Here is a 21084-nt window from a genome sequence, read left to right as displayed (position 1 = left end):
TATCAGTATTTGCACACTATTTTATATTATTTTTTGACAATCTTTAAAGTCATTATTCAACACATTGTTATTGTTAAATAAATATTGTCAAATAATCGAGATCTCAATTTCAGTGAAAATAATCGTGATTATCATTTTTGCCATAATCGAGCAGCCCTAGTTCCATGTGTTCCAAAATCACATTTTTGGGGACGAGTTTGTTGCATTCAGTTTGTTTTGATTCCTTAACAAACATTCAGTAGCACAGCAGTAGTTGTAAACAATGCTTTCCATGTTTAATAAGACACTACCTCGCTGGTTTATTCTAGGTGTGTAGTATCAGGCGCAGCTTTAGTTCCCAGCCATCGTATAACCCAGCGGTCTCCAACCTTTTTTGCGCCACGGACCGGTTTATGCCCGACAATATTTTCATGGACCGGCCTTTAAGGTGTCGCGGATAAATACAACAAAATAAAAGTAGTACCGGTACCGAAAAAAGAATATTTATTCATAACACACATGAAAAGACCCAGGAAAACCGAGTAAACGATAAAAACGATAACAAAATAACGCTGAAAACCGATAAAAACCCTGAAAACTATACATTTCACACCTGAGCCTCAACTCTCGCGGCCCGGTACCAAACGACTCACCGACCGGTACCGGTCCGAGGCCCGGGGGTTGGGGACCGCTGGTATAACCTACTTCAGGGATGTCAAACTCAGCTTACATCGTGGGCCACTTACAGCCCGCTGTGATCTTAAGTAGGCCAAACCAGTGAAACTGCCCTTTCTGTCAGTGTAAAGATGTTTCAAGACACATTTAATTGCAATTAATATGAGAAAAACAAGTGCAGTTTTAACAGTATGTCTCAGTTTTGTATGACTGTAAGTGATTATTCTAAATTCTGTTCTCTGTGAATGCGGCAGAACAAATAAATAAATGTGTAAAATTACTGCAAAGATTCTCTTAGCTTAGTGCCCAGACACTTGTAATTAAAAAACAGAGTTCTTCAGTAATTCAACAAAGTTTCATTTATTTATGCATTTATTTTTTTTAGTCTAAAGTAAAAAGTATCTAATTCATTACTTGGTGTAATACAAATGGGAGAGGTCTCTATCAGTAGGAAAATATGATAAAACTTTAAAATACAGTTTTAAATCTGTGCCCTCCTTCCTATATTCCAAAGCCATCAAGTGGGCCATATTAGAGCCTTTGCCAGGCCGATTCTGGGCCCCGGGCCTTAGGTTTGCCATCCAGACCTACGCGCTTGAAGTACACCAACACCATCTCAAAGCTGGACGTAGATACGGTGACAGCATCAGCCGGTTTCTGACGTCTCGTTTTGAAGCCTCGCGATTTTCACCATCACTACTTTCAAGCAACCGGATGAACGTGAATACAGCGTTAACGTCGGAGTGCACCTTCACTAAAGCCCACTAAACATCTATAATTAGCTAAGACAGCTGGGATCTACTTTCATGATGGGCCTCTTGAGGTTGTGGTGATCAAGTTTATCTTTCTGTAATACATAATAGATCGTCACAATATTTTCATATTTTGAGATGCACTGCTACAGGATTAGCACGCGAGTGCCCAGAGGAAATGCATCCCAAGTATTGAGCTGACCACGAGGTTCAAAACCATCAGTGTGCCCATTGCACAGCATCAGGTGTCAATGCAGCTGCATAGCAATTAAATGCTGTGCCTTCTAATGATGCTGCTTAAGGACAACCCCAGCAGATTATCAGTTGAGTAATTCTATTGGACTTTTTCAAGCCCTTTAAAAGACACATGTAAAGTTGGCAGCTTGGTGTTTGGTGGTGGGAGCATCGTCTTCATCCAAGAGGACCTTCACATTCTCACAGATGTGGAAACCAGAAGCTTTTCCCAGGTTTGAGCAAAATGTAAGCTTTTTATTTGAGACACTGGGCAGTACAGGATATTTTATACAGACAGGAGCATTCTTAGTTAGAACTTTAACTGCAGTAAATCATGACACGATTCATGTAGAAAACAAATGTGTAACATTGTCTCAGTCTTGGTCTTAAACACTACAGCTATCCTCCTATGTATTTTTTTAAATAGTGCACTGACTGTTTTGGTGTGATTTACATCTACCATCTCTTCACCAGAGACCCTCCTGAACAATGTGAACAATGACAACGAGTTAGGCATCTTTTACGCATCCGAAAGCACATTACAAGCAACATCATTCATTTAAACACGTTCCCTGTTAGCTTCCTGCTGTGTTCATGAGCACCACATGCTGTGTAACACCAGTCCACGTGGCTGCTGTGTCTTTGCAGGGCTCTTGTTCAACTTGTTCTGTAGTGGACCAGGGAAGGAATTCTGTACACGGTTCTGAAGAGCCCATGAGATAAAGCGGCTGGTTTATGGCTAAACAAGCAGGAAGCGGCTAAGCCTCAGTTCTCCTCTTGATCTCACTGATAAGATCTGCTCTGGATATATCGACCTGTGCACAAACAGCAGAGGGGGGGTGGGGGCAGCAAGATAACGTGACGTGTGTGTGAGCATTTCTTTATGTGTGTAATTACAATGACTTGGTGTGCGTGCATCATACCTCCTCTCTGGTTGCCACTACACGCAGCTTCACCACTCCATCCTTCAGCTCCTGTTCTCCCAGTATAGCCACGAGGGGGATTCCTGCTTCCTCACAGTACTGCAGCTGACTCAGCAGTTTGGGGTTTTTTTTGTACATCACCTCAGCCTACGTGCACACACACACACACACACACACACAGATATGCTCTTTACTGTGCCGATGTCATTTCACCAGAACAGATACAGTGGTGTGTTTGCCACCTTCCTGATTTTGATGTTTTTCCTGTTTGTCACAGTTAAATGTTTCAGATCATCAAACGAATTTAAATATTAGACAAAGATGACATAAGTAAACACAAAATGCAGTTTGTAATATTTTTGTCTAACATTAAATTTGTTTGATGATCTGAAACATTCAAGTGTGACAAACATACAATAAAGGAGTAAATCAGGTAGGGGGCTAACACTTTTTCACACCACCGTAGTCGATCGCTGGTCTATAGACAGCACTGACATGTGCTGTAATGCTAATGACTGGGCTGTCTTACCTGTCTGTGAAGGTTGCCCTTAAAATTGTTGATTTATGTGTTGTGTTTATTTATTCATTGTCAGTCTTAAAAAGCTTCCACCAGTTGTTAATCATTTTTTGATTGCATAGTTTAAAAAATAGTAGTCTGTGGGGATGGAGAGCAGCTGGCCTGCTCATTAAGACGGGGTTGAACATAATGATTCCATCATAATTATAGAATCCCTGAACAGTACGACTATACAGTATCTGGTCTTTAAGTGATGACATATGAACCCTGCTTCAGTCTTTATTAAGGCTGTTGTGTTTTTAACATGTTTTCATGTTTTGTATCTTGTTCTATTTCAGTGGTTCCCAAACTTTTTTTGCTGGGCCCCCCTTTGTTTTACAAGAAAGATGTTCGCGCACGCACACGCGCACGCACGCGCACACATCCTCCAACCACTCACACGCATATTTTGCTCCATTGCGGTTTATTTCACACCTCAAACATTTAGTAAACAATTGAGCAAATACAAGTAATATGCAGGTAGTAAGAAAAAAAACTACTAACTCTTTTACGCTGCGTCCGCACCTACACGGGTATTCTTGAAAGCGCAGCTGTTTCGTCCACGTAAACGGCGTGAGATTTTTAAAAATTTTTTAAAACTCCTTTTTTGCGTTTACGTGTGGACGAGGAATACAGAGTCACGCAACGTCAAAGGTATGCGCCTTTTTTCACGTCACGCTGTGGCCACGTTATTGTTTACATGAGATGAATTGCAGAATGGCAGAGACGAAATACTGTTAATCTGACTGTCTGCAGGTTTTACATGCAGTTACTGTCCCTCCATTTACAAAGGCAGAGGCGTCACAGTGTGATTATTTTACTGTAGTTGTTTTTTCCTGTGTAATAATATTCAACATCAATACATTTTTCAACAAATGCCTCTCTGCGCAAAATGGGTTCAAAAACATAAACAGCTGTGGGATCCTGTTTGTCCGTGATTTAGACAGGGGGAACAAATCGTGGCAGGATCAGCCTGATGTTATTCGTATCCAGCTGTAACTCTACTGTGTAAAAAGCTAATGTCTCCAAAATGTCAGGAGTAGTTAGTCATTACAACAAGTGTTTGTGAACTAAAAATCAAGAATGTGGGATCCTGTTTGTCCGTGATTTGAACAGCCCAGCGCTGCTCCCGAAGAAGGGAAAACCAATCCTGGTGAAGCCAAAGGGAAGATATGCTTCACCATATTTTCTAGTCTTTGGCTCAGAATGAAGTTGGTTTGGAAACATATTCAGTGACGCTTCATCTCCTGCTTTGCGTTTGTGTGGGAGCCCCATCAAACACCTGTCCATTATGTTAGCAGTGTCCAAGTGTTTTATTTTTCCTTTTCATACAGCCCCCCCCCCCCACACACACACACTTTGGGAACCTGTGGTTTATGTTACGCTAGCATAGCTGTGTAGCTAGCGGTCACGTAGCACATCATTATATAGCAGCTAGCCCAACCTCAGTAACCCTACAAACTGCTGTTTAGTTTTCTGTCTTCATTTATGTTGGAAGTGACAGCAACGTTTGAACTGTTTCAGAAATCTCTCAGTCAGAACATGCTATATCATGTCTAGGTGCAAACTAGCGCGCTAACTTCCTGCTAACTTTATTTTATTTTTTTAACTTATTCTGTGTATCATTTCTGGCATGTCAAGTGTACAGCACTTGGTGTTCAGCTGGGAGTTGTTCTGAAAGTGCTATATAAATAAATTGCTTGCTTGCTAACTTCTAACTCCGTTAAATGTAATAAATCCTGTTTTCATGGATGCCTGGATGTTAAACTTAATCGTTACACCTGGTAAAGCAGCAACGCTGATGATTTTATTACAGATGAATTTAAACAGTTTTTAACTCTCAGTGACGCCACAGTGTTCGTTTGACTTTGGGAGCTGAAGCAGAGTTTGGACACAGAAACAGCTGATGAAGTCAGACTTAAAGACCGGATAAAGCAGACACACTGCTCCCCCTGGTGGATACACAAGGTACCCAATCTCTTAGGGTGGGGTTGTTGATGTATCTCCCCCCTGATCTGTCCTGACACCCCCCTGCCACACACCTACCTTGATGCCAGCATTCCAGAGCTCAGAGATGAGTTGCAGTCTCTCCTCCAGCAGGTTCTTCTGAGCAGATGCCACCATGATCTGAACTTCTGTGGTGCGCACCTTCTCCGGTGAGGCCTGAACAATAAAACAATGTCACTGTTTGAACTTGTGCATCATTCACAGAACAGTAAAGCTGCTCCAGCTTAAATTTTATTTCACAGATATCAGGTGAGACATTACCTCAGCCTTCTGCTCCATGATGGAGAAGATCCTTTCGATACCTATGCTGACACCCACACAGGGGACTCTCCTCCCCTTGGGGTCGAACATGCCCACCAGGCCATCGTATCGGCCCCCTCCCGCCACGCTGCCCACGCTCACACTCTCTTCTGCATTTGCGCCGTTTTGAGCTTCATTAGCGGCTGAGACTGCGCTTGCCTGAGTTAGCACGGCTTCATAGATCACTCCAGTGTAATAGTCCAGACCCCGGGCCAGACTAAGGTCAAACACCACCTAGAGAAGGTAGAATATCAAGGTCCATATCCAGGCAGGGAAGAATGAAGAACGGAAAAACAAACAAAAACAATAGAGAGACGAAACAAAAGCCCCTTTTCCATTTACCTACTCGGATTCACTTGCCAAGGTTCACCACCACTCAACTCGGATCGACTGGTTTTCACTTACAATCGAGTACCACCTAAAGTGCGTGATTGTTGCTATAGCAACACGGCCGAGCGTCCCGTGACATAATTAGTACGCTAATGGTACCAGGTACCATGACCTTATGGAAAACCCTGAAAACCAGTAAGGGTCTGCTAGTTTTTCACAGAGTTGCATGACTAATATAAAACCTTTTTTGTCCACATGGAAACCAGATCATTGCTATAGAGCACTCATACTGGAATTCTATACCAGAGGAATCCAAGATCAGCGTAAGAGTCAGTTTCTCACCTTGTCTGTGACATGGAAGAGTTGTAGGTACTTGAAGAGCAGTTTGATGTCTGAGAGGCCAGCGCAGGCCTGCTTACTCTGAGACATTTTATGGTCCTGAAGGAGGCGCTCAGCCAGGTCCATTCCACCTGCATTACATCCAGCACACAGTGAGTCTGTGTGTTGCACAAGCGATTCCCTTGGCATGCTCTATTTCATCATTGTGGCGGTACAAGATAAAATGTTTAATGTTGTGTTTCTGAGTCTGTGGGAGTGCAGCATAAGCTTGGACCACATTTTATTTGATGCTGAAGAAAAAGAGCTAAAAAATGTCTCCGCTGAACAGCTGACAGTTCAGGTCATGCTGATTGTTCTACAGACATCAGCTGTGTGGATGTTGGGTACAGTCTCACCCTGCATGCTGACGTACTCCCCAATCTGGTCGGCAGCCTCCTCTGACAGGCCCTTCTCATTCACCATCTCTTTCTTCACGTCCTCCCAGGACATCTAGAGGAGTAGCAAACAGAGGACACGGGTAAGGATTTCAATTCAACTTTATTTATATAGCACCAAACCACAACAACACGGTGCTTTATACTGTAACATAAAGACCCAACAATAATGCAGAAAAAACCCGACATGAAGATGACCCTGTGTGAGCACTTGGTGACAGAAGAAGGAAAAACTCCCTTTTAAGCGCCACCTGGAGAACCAGGCTCAGGTAGTCCATCTCCTGCGACCGCTTGTGTGTTTGACTAATGATTAATGTCAGAGTGGTGTATAAACACACGGTGAGTAAAAAGAGGTGAGAGATGGAGAAACGCTCAGCAGCCTTGTAACGAATGACCGTGAGCAGCAGGGCTCCAATCATTGCAGGCATAGACGGGACTACAGCACAGTCCAAGTTTGTTATATTTACCAACATAACACGGCAGCTCTGTGGAGCACTAGTGGCGTTATACCCATCTGCTGATAAGCCACACCCTCATCATAACTTGCCAAGCACCGAAGCACTGAGCCTTGTATTTAAAGACGGTTCATTACTCAAAGCTGTTCAACACAGTGCTCTTTGGTGACATCTGGTGCCAAAAATATGACGAGCAGCTTGAATCTACAACTTGAAGTGAACTGCTGCATTATGATTGGCCACTCAGAGCTGAAATGACAGCTTCTGTTTAACATGATAATGTGACAGCTCAGTCTGACATCGGGCTGATGTGGTGCTTTTTTACCTTCCTCATGTAAACATGTACCATGGTGTGTTCTCCCTTTGCTTCTGACTTCTTGATGTTTTGTATTAATTTAAAAAAACCAAACACTATATATTAAGTACAACACAATGTTATAAAAGGTTGGCAGTATGCTTGTGCAGTGAAGTCGCTGCCTCCATGCGATACGTTTAGATATACTGCAGCTGTGTTTTCTTACAAATTATAACTCTCATTATGTCGCACACTACTTCGCTATCTGTCGCAAAAAAATCACCGCCAATGATTCAATTCGTCATTAACCACTGAATCGGGGGTTTGACAAATGAAGCTTCAGACGTCATCAATCACATGACTCTTTTCAGACGACCCACGCCTCGGCACAGGGCTTCTGAAGCAGTGTGTTCGTTTTTTGGACACGCACTGGAGCTTCAGCTTCAGACGGGACATCACTGCTACTTGTACTTAAAATCAGAACCCATAGTTCAAAATAATTGCACAAATGCAAACACACTTATCTAAACCGTGATAATCAATGATATTTGTGTGAATGGGTGGATGACTGGATGTGTAACGCGCTATACAAATACAGGCCATTTACCATTTGTGGCTAATATCTCTTCATCTTACAGCATCTATTTCATCATACACTGAGGAGCTGCTCAAGTGCATGGAAGACAGGATTATAAATCATTAAAATGCTCTAATCAATAAATATTTGAGTTCTTGGTAAATAAATGGTAAATGGACCGGTTCTTATATAGCACTATTCTACTGGCTGAGCACTCAAAGGGCTTTAAAGTGGCTGAAGAAGTATCTTTCTTGATGTGCAAATGTTTTCCTAAGTGAAGTTAGATGGTTGCAAAGTCGTCTGTCAAGAACATCCTAAGAATATAATCCACCCACTGTTATCATCTTCAATGCCCTGTACCAACACAGAGCAGAGCAGCTACCTGAACGCTACCCCAACAGAGGTCGATTATCTTGTTAATAATTTCACCTCCTCACTACGTACGACTCTGGATACTGTAGCTCCAGTGAAAACTAAGGTCTCTAATCAGAAGTACCTGACTCCGTGGTATAATTCTCAAACACGTACCCTAAAGCAGACGACTCGTAATCTGGAGAGGAAATGGCGTGTCACAAATTTAGAGGATCATCATTTAGCCTGGAGAAATAGTTTGCTGCTTTATAAGAAAGCCCTCCGCAAAGCCAGAACATCTCACTATTCATCACTGATTGAAGAAAATAAGAACAACCCCAGGTTTCTCTTCAGCACTGTAGCCAGGCTGACAAACAGTCAGAGCTCTGTTGAGCCAACCATCCCTTTAACGTTAACTAGTAATGACTTCATGAACTTCTTCACAAATAACATTTTAATCATTAGAGAAAAAATTACCAGTAATCATCCCACAGATGTAATATTATCTACAGCTACTCTTAGTACCATTGATGTTAAGTTAGACTCTTTTTCTCCAATTGATCTTTCTGAGTTAACTTCAATAATTACTTCCTCCAAACCATCAACGTGTCTTTTAGACCCCATTCCTACAAAACTGCTCAAAGAAGTCCTGCCATTGATTAATTCTTCGATCTTAAATATGATCAACCTATCTCTAATAATCGGCTATGTACCACAGGCCTTCAAGCTGGCTGTAGTTAAACCTTTACTCAAAAAGCATCTCTAGACCCAGCAGTCTTAGCTAATTATAGGCCAATCTCCAACCTTCCTTTATATCAAACATCCTTGAAAGAGTAGTTGTCAAACAGCTAACAGATCATCTGCAGAGGAATGGTTTATTTGAAGAGTTTCAGTCAGGTTTCAGAGCTCATCACAGCACAGAAACAGCTTTAGTGAAGGTTACAAATGATCTTCTTATGGCCTCTGACAGTGGACTCATCTCTGTGCTTGTCCTGCTAGACCTCAGTGCAGCGTTCGATACTGTCGACCATAATATCCTATTAGAGCGATTAGAACATGCTGCAGGTATTACAGGTACTGTGCTGCAGTGGTTTGTATCATATCTATCTAATAGACTCCAGTTTGTGCCTGTAAATGGAGAGTCCTCTTCACACACTGAGGTTCATCCATCCTGATCCAGTCCAATCCTGTTTTGTAAGTGATTTCCGATCTGGACCTAGTCTTCTGAGCCTGTGGTACATCTGAGGCGGATCTGATCCAGAGTCACATCTGATTAATCTCACTTCTTATTTCTTGTTGAGCAGCTGCACATAACATTTTCGTGCAAATGGCATCAACATAGCAGCTCTCCAAGGAGACGTTTACAGTGCTGTTAGATTACCTCAGAGGTGTCACAAATAAAAATGCCATTCCTTTTTACCTCCACAATACTGGTTTCTGAATATTGACAATTGACAACATTCTCATAAGTACGAGGGTCAGGAGAACTGAGTATAGTCATTAGAAGAGTTGGATGTTCACTGCAGTAAGCCTCAGTACCTTGTCCAGTTTATCCACCGTTGAACAGATGGTTCGGAACTTGTCATCTGGAACGCCACACACAGCAAACATTCCATCAAGGATGCGTCGGTCGTTCACCTGCATGTAGAAGATGTGGTTAGAGATACTCACTCACCACGGCAGCACTCAGCTCAACTAAGTGACAAACCTTAATACGAAAGTCTCCGAGGTCCAGCTCATTGAGGATCTCATGTACAATCTTTAGACACTCAGCATCTGGGATCATGGCGTCGTATTGCCCTGCTATGTCAAAATCCTGAAACGCAAACACAAACACACATGTTAACCTTGTCACTTCTAAGTCAGTCATCAGTGGTGATGAGCAGCAGATGTCAGTGTAAACTGAAATAGTCAACAGATAAAATAAATACATAAAAATGTATTGTGCAAAGTGTTGCATCATCTACAAAGACTGTATGACAGCTTTGATGTTTTGCTCTGGCGTCATATGTCAGCAGGGTGACCTGGAAGGTGAGATTTAATACAGAGATCTGGAAGAAGCCAGTGCTGAGGATGATGCAGGAGGAAGAGATGTTGTGGATTTTGCTGGTTAAGGAGTCCAGGACCAAATTGTAGAGGAGGAAGCTCAGGTTGAGACTTTTTGCACCTGAGTCTGAGCCAGGAACAATCTGTAAAAACGTTTTTTCCTGTAGCCCACAGTGACATTGATGGAATCCTTTATGTGGGCCTTGACGACCCTTCTGAAGCACTTCATGACTATCAGGGAAAGGAGTGTGGACAGCATTTAACAGTCACATTTTTTTATTGCATCAGAGCAGTGACCGTTTACCAAAGTACACCAACCACCTGCTACTCCTCAACAATAGTTTTCCACATCTGTAGCCTCGGGTAGCTAGCTGTAGCCTCGGGTAGCTAGGTGTAGCCTCGGGTAGCTAGGTGTCACTACCCGATCCGTACTGGAAACCCGATCGGTAAAGGTGTCTACTTCCGGTCGAAGCGTTTTACGATAGTTACGGGTCAGAGTATCTGTTAAGATGTTAAGAATAAGTATAATAAGTATCTCTTAAAATGTTTCCAATAATGAAGCATTTCAATATAATGTAGACGAAAACTAAAAATAAAAAGATAGTTACGGATCAGGACTCCCCGATCCGTACCGCGCATGTGCAGGGGTTTTATTCTTCTTCTGTTTAGTTTAATGGCAGTTTACTCCCCAGTGTACGAGGATACTGCCACCTGCTGACCGAGCGAATGAACCCTATCGTAAACTGAATTAGCGTAATTACAAACGTGTGTTAAATTTGATTTAGTGATAGTCGAGTGTGTTTATGCTTGTCTGTGTGGAGAGGATTGTTGGAATAGTGATGATGATGTCCGCTATCACTGTCAATTGTCAGTAAACACTTCATCTGGCTGATGAATCTTCACGTGAGATATTACAAAGTCTGTATTATTAACTCTGTAATTAGGCGCCATTCTTCTTATTTTACGGCGCTGTTGTTCAATCGGGGGACGCTCTCTGTTGAGGAGAAAAGCGTGAATTTGTTTGTATACGCATTATCCATTGTTTAAATGTCCCGGTAGTTGAAAAGGAGGCAGAGCTGTGAGAAATGCTAGGAGCTAACTGGGCGCTAACCGTATCATTCAAATATATTGAATGTCGCAATGTTGGCAAAGAGAGGAAGTGACGTAAGATTTGCGCATGCGGGATACCGATCGGGTTTCCGGTACGGATCGGGTAGTGACACTAGCTGTAGCCTCGGGTAGCTAGCTGTAGCCTCGGGTAGCTAGCTGTAGCCTCGGGTAGCTAGCTGTAGCCTCGGGTAGCTAGTGGACTTTGAATCCTAGCAGTGAAAGGTAGTGCTACTTTTCTGGAGGTTTTGCTGCATATTGGGCAGTTTCTACATTAAGCGCTGTTGCTAATGAGTGTTGAACACGTGAATGCTTCCTGTTGGTGATGCTGGCAGTGCCTTATTAGCAAAGTGTTGCTACGATGCTTTGGAGTAAAAGCATTGCTACCAAACACCCGGACTACCTACAGGACTGTATTGCTACTGCTTGTGAGCTACTGTACACTGGCATGTTGGGAACAGAGCGTTGTGCACTCAAATTTATGGACAGTGTGAGTTTAGCACAAACAGCAGGGCTGTCAACGGCTTCTGCTTGAATCAAGATTATATAGGGGACCCCTCCTCACATAGGCATCACTGAGCCAGCCTATAGGGAGCTGTGATATTTGACCTTCTGATGAGGTGACAGAGTAGATATTCCCATAGTGAGACAAAATTAATGCTATGAAAAAGAACTCAGTCCATGCCATCTGCAGTTGACTTACACACTGATAAAACTCTCTGTAACGTCCCCGGGTCATGGCTGGGTTGTCACGACGATAGACCTTAGCAATGTGATAACGCTTGATGTTGGTTATCTTGTTCATGGCCAGGTAGCGGGCAAATGGTACCTGAAAGAGGGCGGGTCAAGAATAACAACACCACGGTGTAACAATGTATTGCTACTTTCATGACAATGTAGCCTTTTCACAAGCTGCACTTGGTTAATAAGAAGCCCCATTCATTTAACTGCGTATTCTGAATCTCTGTTGAATGCTCAGTCTAAAGTACCACCACTCTTTTTTTAATCCTTTCTAACATTTTTGTGGAAATGCATGAATGAGAACAGTACAGTTGGCTGCGTCTATTTAAAGGATACAGTGAGGTCATATCTGAGGGACAGCAGCTCTCCTCCTTGGTCTTTGAGATCGTAGATGAGCTTTGAATCTTCTCCATATTTCCCCGTCAATGTTTCCTGTGCAAACATACAAATAGGTCACTTCCATGCAATGTGTTCCACATTCCTGCAAATCAATTGCGTGCTGTGTGGTCAAATGTTTGTGAATGTTGAAGGTATTTCACCTCCTTGTGATCAGTGTGGGGGAAATTACTCAAAAATAACACAGAATATGTGTGATATATAATTCTCATAATGAACATTTAACAATATAAACCTACAGGCTACACACCAACACAAATCCTAGCTAACAACAGGTATAAACACAAAGTCAACAGCACAAAGCTTTAAAGCAATCGAGGAACTTGACTTCCGGTTGCACCGTAAGATGGCGGCCGAGAGCTCCCAGTCATCTCAGCAAAAATGTTATTATTTATTTTGTACTGCTTTCTATTTCTGTGCGCACAGCGCGATCATATATTCGGTATGACAGACAAACGCTTTTGGAGCTATGTTCGTCAGCCAGTTCGGACTTTACGGCAGGTTTCGACACCGTGGATGCCAGGGATCCTTCGTTTACTTGCGCGACGCGGAGGAAAAACAAAGAGTGGGAAACGCGCCAGAGTTTTGAGCCGATCCCGACAGAGAAACGGCAAGCCAACTCTGCCCAGCATCCTGCTCGCAAATCTCCAGTCTCTGGACAACAAACTTGACGAGCTGCCTGCACGGATTAAACACCCAAAAGACATCAGAAACTGCTGCGTTCTGGCCTTCACAGAGACATGGCTGGAGCCCAGTGTCCCCGACTGCGCCGTCATGCCGAATGGATTCACTGTTTACCGGGGAAACCGAACGAAGGACTCAGGCAAGAAAAGGGGAGGAGGGGTGTGCTTTATGGTTAACTCTGTGTGGGCTAGAGATGTGTGTATCTTAAAAACTTACTGCTCTCAGAGCCTCGAGCTGCTGACCATTAAAGTCAGGCCTTTTTACCTCCCGAGGGAGTTCAGCTCAGTTCTCCTTTCAGCTGTTTACATTCCCCCACATGCTGATAAAGCTTCGGCTGTGGACTAACTGTATGACATCATTATTGGACTTGAGAACTAAAATCCCGACGCTGCCTTTATTGAGCTGGGAGACTTCAACAGAGCCAACATGAAGAAGGTTCTCCCCAAATACTACCAGCACATCTCCTTCCTCACAAGACGTGATCAAACACTGGACCACTGTTACACTCCATTCAAAGAGTGCTACAAACCCCTCCCCCGCCCAGCTTTTGGTAAGGCAGACCATTGTTCCTGCTGCTGCTGCCTGCATACAGACAAAGACTGAAACAGGTAAAACCACCGTCCAGGGTCATCTACAAATGGGACAGTGAGGCTGAGGAGGTCCTGCAGGACTGCTTTGAGACAACTGACTGGCAGATATTTGTGGATGCAGCTGATGGCAACATCAATGAACTCACAGACTCTGTCATTGGATATAGGAAAATGCATGGACGATACCATCACTAAAACCACCGTCCGCATATATCCAAATTCCAGGGAATTTGGACGAGAAGTTGTTAAGCTCGCAGACGAGCGAGAACGTAGCTGTGTAAACCTCAAATATCTGCTCAGTTTATCAAGACACCATATATTTGCAAAAGTGCTCCGACGTTTTCGGAGACGTCTGTTACCCAGCTCGATAGCTAGCCGGGGGCAAGGCTCACTAGAGCCGTGATAGTCAACTATCAAAATAATCGTTTGTGGCAGCCCTACAGCTCGGCATTTAACACCATCATCCCCTCAAAACTTGCCTCGTAGCTCGTCGACCTTGGGCTGGGAACACCGATCTGCAGATGGATTCTAAACTTCCTCACAAACAGGCCCCAGGTGGTGAGAGTTGGTAAGCACACCTCCTCATCACTCATCCTAAACACAGGAACGCCACAGGGTTGTGTGCTTAGCCCCCTCCTTTATTCCCTGTTCACACACGACTGTGTTGCTAAACATGAGTCCAACATCATCATCAAGTTTGCAGATGACACAACCATCATAGGCCTCATCACAGACAATGATGAGACGGCCTATAGAGAGGAGGTGATGGTGCTGTATGAGTGGTGTCTGGAAAATAACCTGACAAAACTAGAGAAATGATAGTGGACTACCGGAAACGACCAGTCAGGGAAGACCAGCCCATCCACATCAACGGTGTCAAGGCCGAAAGGGTCAGCAGCTTCAAATTCCTTGGAGTCAACATCACTGAGGATCTCTCCTGGACCCTTCACACAGACACTGCTATCAGCAAAGCTCGCCAGCGACTCTACTTCCTGAGGAGGCTGAGGAAGTTTGACTTGAACGCGAATATCACCTCAAATTTCTACAGGTGTGCAGTCGAGAGCTTGCTGACGAGCTGTATTACAGTTTGGTACGGAAGCTGCTCTGCCAGCAGCCGTAAATCACTACAGAGGGTGGTGAAGGCAGCAGAGCACATCACTGGCATGAGGCTTCCTGCCATTCAGGACATTTATCTCCAGCGATGCCTCCGCAAAGCACACAGCATCATCAAGGACCACAGCCACCCAGCACATCAGCTGTTCTCCTTGTAACCATCTGGCAGACGTTACAGGAGTCTGTCTGCTCGGACTACAAGACTTAAAAACAGTTTCTACCATCAAGCCATATGACACCTCAACCACAACACACACACTCCACAGGACGCACTCAGAAGCTACCCTGCAGCTTCACAAGTACTCTGCACAATCTGCACTGGTCACTTCACTTTATTGGTATTTATATTAGGCAAAAAATGTGCAATGCTGTACTAACTGTTCAGTCTGTACTGCTGCTCATTCCTGCCACTGTGCAATATCCCCTGATCTGCGCTCGACAGTGCAGCCTAGGCGGAGTAGTTGAACGCAGATTCACTGAGCGCAGGGCAAGCTAGCGAGACAGAAGCTAAGCTCGTTGCAACATGGCAAATTGAACCTCCCCCACCCTCATTCAGATCTGGCCTTTGGAACTATTTTGGTTTTCATGTGACGTATGACCCTGAAGGTAAGCGCGTCATGGACTAAAGTAAAACAGTATGTTGGATGTGCCACGCAATGCTCAATTGGTGGAAACTAGTGTGTTAGTGCAGTGTGCTCGTTAACGTGTTGACGCCGTCCAGCCCCACGCACGGGGCGATCCGCGGTAGCTCGTTAACGGAGATTTGCCGTGTTGTGGCGTTAACATCATTTCAGATTAACGCTGACAGCACTAGTGGGAACACAACGAATATGACTGCACATTTACTCCGACATCATCCTCGTGCAAAGACAAGTGGAAGCAGACAAAAACAATAAGCACGCATGCTACAAACTTTACCCGAGTCATTTAGACAGCTGTTAGCACAGGATTCTCCTTATGGGGACCTGATATGTTTAATATGCTGCTGAGAATATAGCCCAGAAGAAGCGTATAGTATAGCTTTTATTTTGGAAAGAGCCATTTCTCTGTAATAAACACTCTTTTCCAAAGATGAGTGATTTCTCGATCAGATAGATTTATTGTTTTATCCCTTTGTTGTTTCAGCAACATTAAATTTAAAAACTGTACGTTTGAGTTAAAATATATATTTATAATTTTAATAAATGATAAATTAAAAAAGCATGAACATTTTTTTGTATCGAAAAAATATCGAACCGTGACAGCAAAGTATCGAACCGAACTGTGAATTTTGTGTATCGTTGCACCCTTAATATATATATATATAGTCTGTTAACTGTTAATCTTTTTTCTTTTACTATATTTTATTAATATTTTGCTCTTTACTATTTTTTTCTACTGTACCATTCTGCTGAGTGACTGTCTTCTGCTCGTCAAATACATGTCATTGCAATGTTGACTCTGTGCTAACTTGCATATGACAAATAAAACTGAAAACTGATTAGCACACTGTCTGTATCCGGCCTTTAAGCCTGGCGTCATTAGCTGTGTCTGGGCCCAAACTCTGCTTCAGGTCCCAAAGTCAAATGAACACTGCGGCATCACTGAGAGTAAAACTCTTAATATCCAGTTTAACAATAGCCTTAAGTTTAACATCCAGGCATCCATGAAAACAGGATTTAATACATTTAACGGAGTTAGAAGTTAGCAGGAAGTTAGCTCGCTAGTTTCCACCTAAACATGATATAGCATGTTCTGACTGAGAGATTTCTGACAAAATTCAAACGTACAGCTCTGCTGTCACTTCCAACACAAATGAAACTAAACAGCAGTGACATTTGTAGGGTTACTGAAGTTGGACTAGCTGGTATATAATGTTGTGCTATGTGGTGGCTAGCGACACAGCTATGTTAGCATAACATAAACAGTGAAGCTGGAGGATGAACGCTAACTTTTTTCCACTCGATAAAAGTTAACTTGAGGTTTCCCGATGGTTTTAAAAGCTGAGCTTTAAAATGAATAGCAGTAATAAAAACTGAGAGGCCGACAGTGATCACTGACTGTTTTTAGGGGCTTTTGAAATTGAATAGAACAAGATACAAAGTATTAAAACATGTTAAAAACACAAAAGCCTCATTAAACACAGGGTAGTTTGGGCCCGGAAGCAGGATTCATCACGTCATCACTTAAAGACCGGATAGGTGCTTGCAAAGAGCCGAAGTTTTGTTAGCGGCACAACTTTGTTATTTAGCAGTTAGCTGTTGTTTCGGCCCTGAATGCAGTTTGCACTTCACCACTGCACTCTGGTTCTTTTGTGCAATAAAAATGAAAGTAGTCAGCTAATTGTAGCATAAGTACAAGTGGAACCGATAAGCGGGATTGAGAGTCTGGCAGACTAACAATTCCAAGGAATTGAACTACTGGGAACCGGTTTGCTAAAAGAACTAATACCCGATTCCCATTCCTATTTTTCAAGCAGCAAACTTGTTAAACTAAGTCAAACTCTACCTTTAGTTCAAAAACAGGTGTGTCGATGGTCTCGGCTCCATGTCGTTTAAAGCAGCGGATGATGGTGTTGAAGACTTTTTCTCTGATGGCCATCTGTTTGGGGTTGTAGTCTCTCGTTCCCTGACAAACACACATTGTCAATCAAATAATTCTATTGTGAGAATATGTATGAACTTGTTGTTTGTTGTCATTTTTTTGTTCAGCATCCTCTTTGTAACACATTTCACCGTGCGGTAACCAGTAACCACTCAGCTGTTCGGAGAATGAACATTGTTGCCTACCAGAGGTTGTAAATGGTCGCTGTCCTAGGCCTGGGTGACTGAATCCATGTAACTTTTTACATTAAAAAGAAATCTAACTTAGAGCCACTGGGGTTGTAATACACCATTGGAAAGCTTACCATACATACATTTTCTGGTCCTCTAGAAGAGATGTGATTGATTAAAGGATAAGCAGATATCCACATAAAGCATCATGTACTTTGATGACACAATTTGGGGTAGTCTGATCCTTGCATTTTTGACTACCGACACTAAAGTTTGATTCGTTAAACCCACTCTTATGAAGGGGTTCTTTGATCTGATCTTTGGTAACAAGCTATCTAGAGCTATTATATTTTTTTAAATTATAATGCAGCCACTTGGTGCCAATGATCTCACAGGCAGGCTTCTCTGTAACCAAAGCTATGCCTGCTTCTACTTACAACAAGCTTTTAATCAAATGGTATGTGCCCAAATATAAAGGTAGCGGGTACTTTGCCATTGAGAGCTCCTTTTATTCCACCAAGTCATGCTGAGATAGTAAGATAAGCTTTACACATGTGACATAAAGTTAAATGGTTGTGTTTGTCTTGTCCTAATACAGACGATACCAGGCCTGTGCCACAGAATGTGTTTTTCCTTTCTATTCAAAGAACATTCTGTACATATTCTGTAAATATAAAAGTGTATTTCCTTAAATACAACAATACTTTAATCTTACCTTTGGTGTTTTAAGGACAAATTGGGTTTTGCCATCATCTCCTAACTGAGCCTTTAGTTCCAGCAGTTTAGCTACCTCTTCATCAATCTGCATGAGAACACAGCACAAAATATAAAGTGTTCAGAGGTTTTATACTGTATTTAACAACTGTAGTGTGAAAAATTATGAATACATCTTGTCAAATAAACACATGGACAGCAGCCTACCTGAGCCACAGTGATCCCAGGGAAAGAGTGAAGAGATCGGACACATGTGGGAGCCCGAAAGCCCACCAGAGCGGAGCAGGCACGAACCCAGATCATGCCCAGCATGGTTATTCCACAGTGCAGGAAAATGGTATGGATTTAAAAAAAAAAAAAGAAAGTAAAAGTAGGACCAAAAAAAAGATCAGAGTGCATCAAGAGTGCAGCATAATCCAGTGGTGTTGTACAGAGCCAGCCGCAGCAACCAGTCAGGAGGGTTGGATTAACCAGACGGTGAAGTAGATGGTGGAGATGATGAATCGTGTGACAGGCCAAGGTCACCACAGGTCAGGCAGGAAGAACAGGAGAAAAGTGGTAAGCAACCCTATCACTAGGAGAGGGTGGGGCATGATGCATCATCGCCACAGTGAGGAGAACAGAACACGAGATGTAGCAAGTCAATCACAGCAGCCCAACAGCCCCCCACCCACCCGGCAAACAAACAGTCTTTCACTAATGTGATAAAAACTGATTTAGACAACAAGTGCACAGATGCACCTCTTGAACTGTTTAAAAAAAATCTATGGTTCCTTCACTTATTGTCCACAGCCACAAAAGGCTGGTTAACATGTCTACTGTTGCTGCTTTAACCTGTTATTGCATTTAGCAAACTCTACCTGTCAGCAAGCATTTGTAACTTAGTCTCAATAAATCTCTATGGTGTCATTTTCATAAAGCGAGTCAGACTCTGAACTAACGTCAAACAATTCAGATAAAAGACAGAAAATAGATGAGACTGCTGTCTGAACGATTCGGCTAAGGCATCTTCTCTGAGAAATAAGAATATGCTCTATGGACCAGTCAAGAAGATTCCTGAATAACACAAAGGGGACGTTTTTAATTCATGTTGTTCTACGAGGATTTATGACGGGCTAAAACAAACACTGGCCCCTAGAAGATGTCTTGATCGTCTTAGTGTTTGCTAATAATAAACGCTTCTGCACCCTCACATACATTTGGCATTTATTGTGGTATCAGCTACATATTCTCAGTGGTCACAGGCTCTGATAATGCCCGTGTTAACGCATGCGTGTTATTGCATCAGCTCTCCTTACACGTTTCCATAACGAGAATAAGAACGTTGAAAATCCACGTTTTAAAGCCGTGAAGAAAATAAAAAACTATATCATTGTTATCCAGTTCGTTAATTCATTACATAATAGGTGTCAACATGTATGTTAACATTCGCTAGCTAACTGGGCTGAATGAAGGAGGCCGGACCGATTAGAGCGCAGGACTTTTCCTGTAAGCTAACTCTATGGTGGAATAAAAAAACTGGCTTTGGGGAAGAATAGACTCCTTCTCCCTGAAACCTGAATTTAGCGAATATTGTTTTCTAAATATAAGCGTCTTCCATTTTTTCGGAAAGCCAAGTTATTGAACATAATCTATATCGAAATGAGAACTGATTAATAATCATATTAGACAGTACTGAGTCAGATGCTAACAGCATGTATTCCAAGACCGAGAGCTAAACTGCGAGTATGAAAATCTTCTACATGTATTATATAGCTAATCTAGCTAGCAAACAACCAATCAGTTAAAATGCCGAAGCATGGCGCAGCATGCTGTAACTCACTTGTCTTAACATCATAATTAATATTAAGAGTAAATCTTAGTACGGACCTGCTCTTTGCTCGCCTTCTCTGATTTTAACTTCCGAACGACTTCCCCTTGACTTTTAATCGCTTCTTGTATCTGTGCCTTGTCTTCCATTGCTTTTTCTAAATGTTTTAATAGCGCTACTCACTTCACCGGCTACCTACAACACATACGGACTTGTAACTGTCAACGGAGCATAAAACGGAAACGGAAATAACGCAATTTCCGATTAATCATTCATTAACTGATGTTTCCGTGTATTTTTTTATGTGTAATGTCTTTACTTATATTGGTAAATAGACTTCAGTAAACAGGATTTACAAAGGGGTTATACATAAAATGTAACGTTTCCTGCATTTCAAGTATCTTTATTACTCTGTGTTAGGGACATACATTATAACCGATCCGGTCACTTGAAATATGTTTACAGTAACTGTTGTTATATTTGTTGCCTTTTCTGCTTTCCTTTTGGTCAGATTACTCTTAAAAAAGACATTTTTAATGTCAAAGAGATTTTTAACAGCATAAAGGATATATAAAAGTCACTGCCAAAAACTAATTGCAGCTTCTACCTTGTGACAGGAATCTTGTTCGTGGCTCAAGATGACTTGATATCATTCATGAGGGATATTTTTGAAATCTTTTTCACATATTATAGACCAACAAGTTATTTATAGCTTAGTTACAATCACTTTTTGGCAAATACCGGTAATCTGTTTTTGGCAGACAGGAATTCATTAGTTGGGGACACCAAGTTTATGACCTTGAAATTTATTTCATTACTTTAGGAGGAAGGGGGAGTGAAATACATTTTCTTTGTATAACCTTAATTGTCCCAATTTCAAATGATTTTAGAATAAGGTTTCTTTTAGCTGGATTAGAATAGAT

At 42.3% G+C, this 21084-nt stretch overlaps 1 protein-coding gene across 2 annotated transcripts; it reads right to left on the bottom strand.

Moving 5' to 3' along the window:
- Nucleotides 1-1874: 1874 nt before the first annotated feature.
- Nucleotides 1875-20404, bottom strand: hars (histidyl-tRNA synthetase). Of its 2 annotated transcripts, XM_084908649.1 has the most exons (14): nt 20221-20312; nt 18559-18925; nt 18353-18439; nt 17372-17491; nt 12438-12533; nt 12064-12189; nt 9916-10023; nt 9747-9845; nt 6491-6584; nt 6099-6226; nt 5388-5660; nt 5166-5282; nt 2564-2710; nt 1875-2455 (listed from the first exon to the last, which is right to left on the bottom strand). In XM_084908649.1, the coding sequence occupies exons 2-14, from the start codon at nt 18661-18663 to the stop codon at nt 2399-2401; spliced, it is 1557 nt and encodes a 518-aa protein (XP_084764775.1). In that variant the 5' UTR covers nt 18664-18925; nt 20221-20312; the 3' UTR covers nt 1875-2398. The 2 variants fall into 2 exon arrangements, with proteins under 2 accessions (XP_084764775.1, XP_084764782.1); XM_084908656.1 differs by lacking the exon at nt 18559-18925 and having other exon boundaries at nt 20221-20404.
- Nucleotides 20405-21084: the final 680 nt, after the last annotated feature.

This window comes from Perissodus microlepis, chromosome 2, assembly GCF_051167445.1.
Source record: "Perissodus microlepis isolate ML-2025 ecotype Zambia chromosome 2, ASM5116744v1, whole genome shotgun sequence".
NCBI lineage: Eukaryota > Metazoa > Chordata > Actinopteri > Cichliformes > Cichlidae > Perissodus > Perissodus microlepis.
This window is presented reverse-complemented; position numbering and strand designations above follow the sequence as displayed.

What these genes read in the sequence shown, in the direction of transcription:
- hars (XM_084908649.1), bottom strand. Translation starts at nt 18,663, where the DNA reads ATGCTGGGCATGATCTGGGTTCGTGCCTGCTCCGCTCTGGTGGGCTTT. An exon ending in GGAGTACGTCAGCATGCAGG is followed by an intron (nt 6,227 to 6,490) that starts GTGAGACTGTAC and finishes GATGTAATGCAG; the next exon opens with GTGGAATGGACCTGGCTGAG. An exon ending in TCTGGAATGCTGGCATCAAG is followed by an intron (nt 2,711 to 5,165) that starts GTAGGTGTGTGG and finishes GTGTGCACGTAG; the next exon opens with GCTGAGGTGATGTACAAAAA.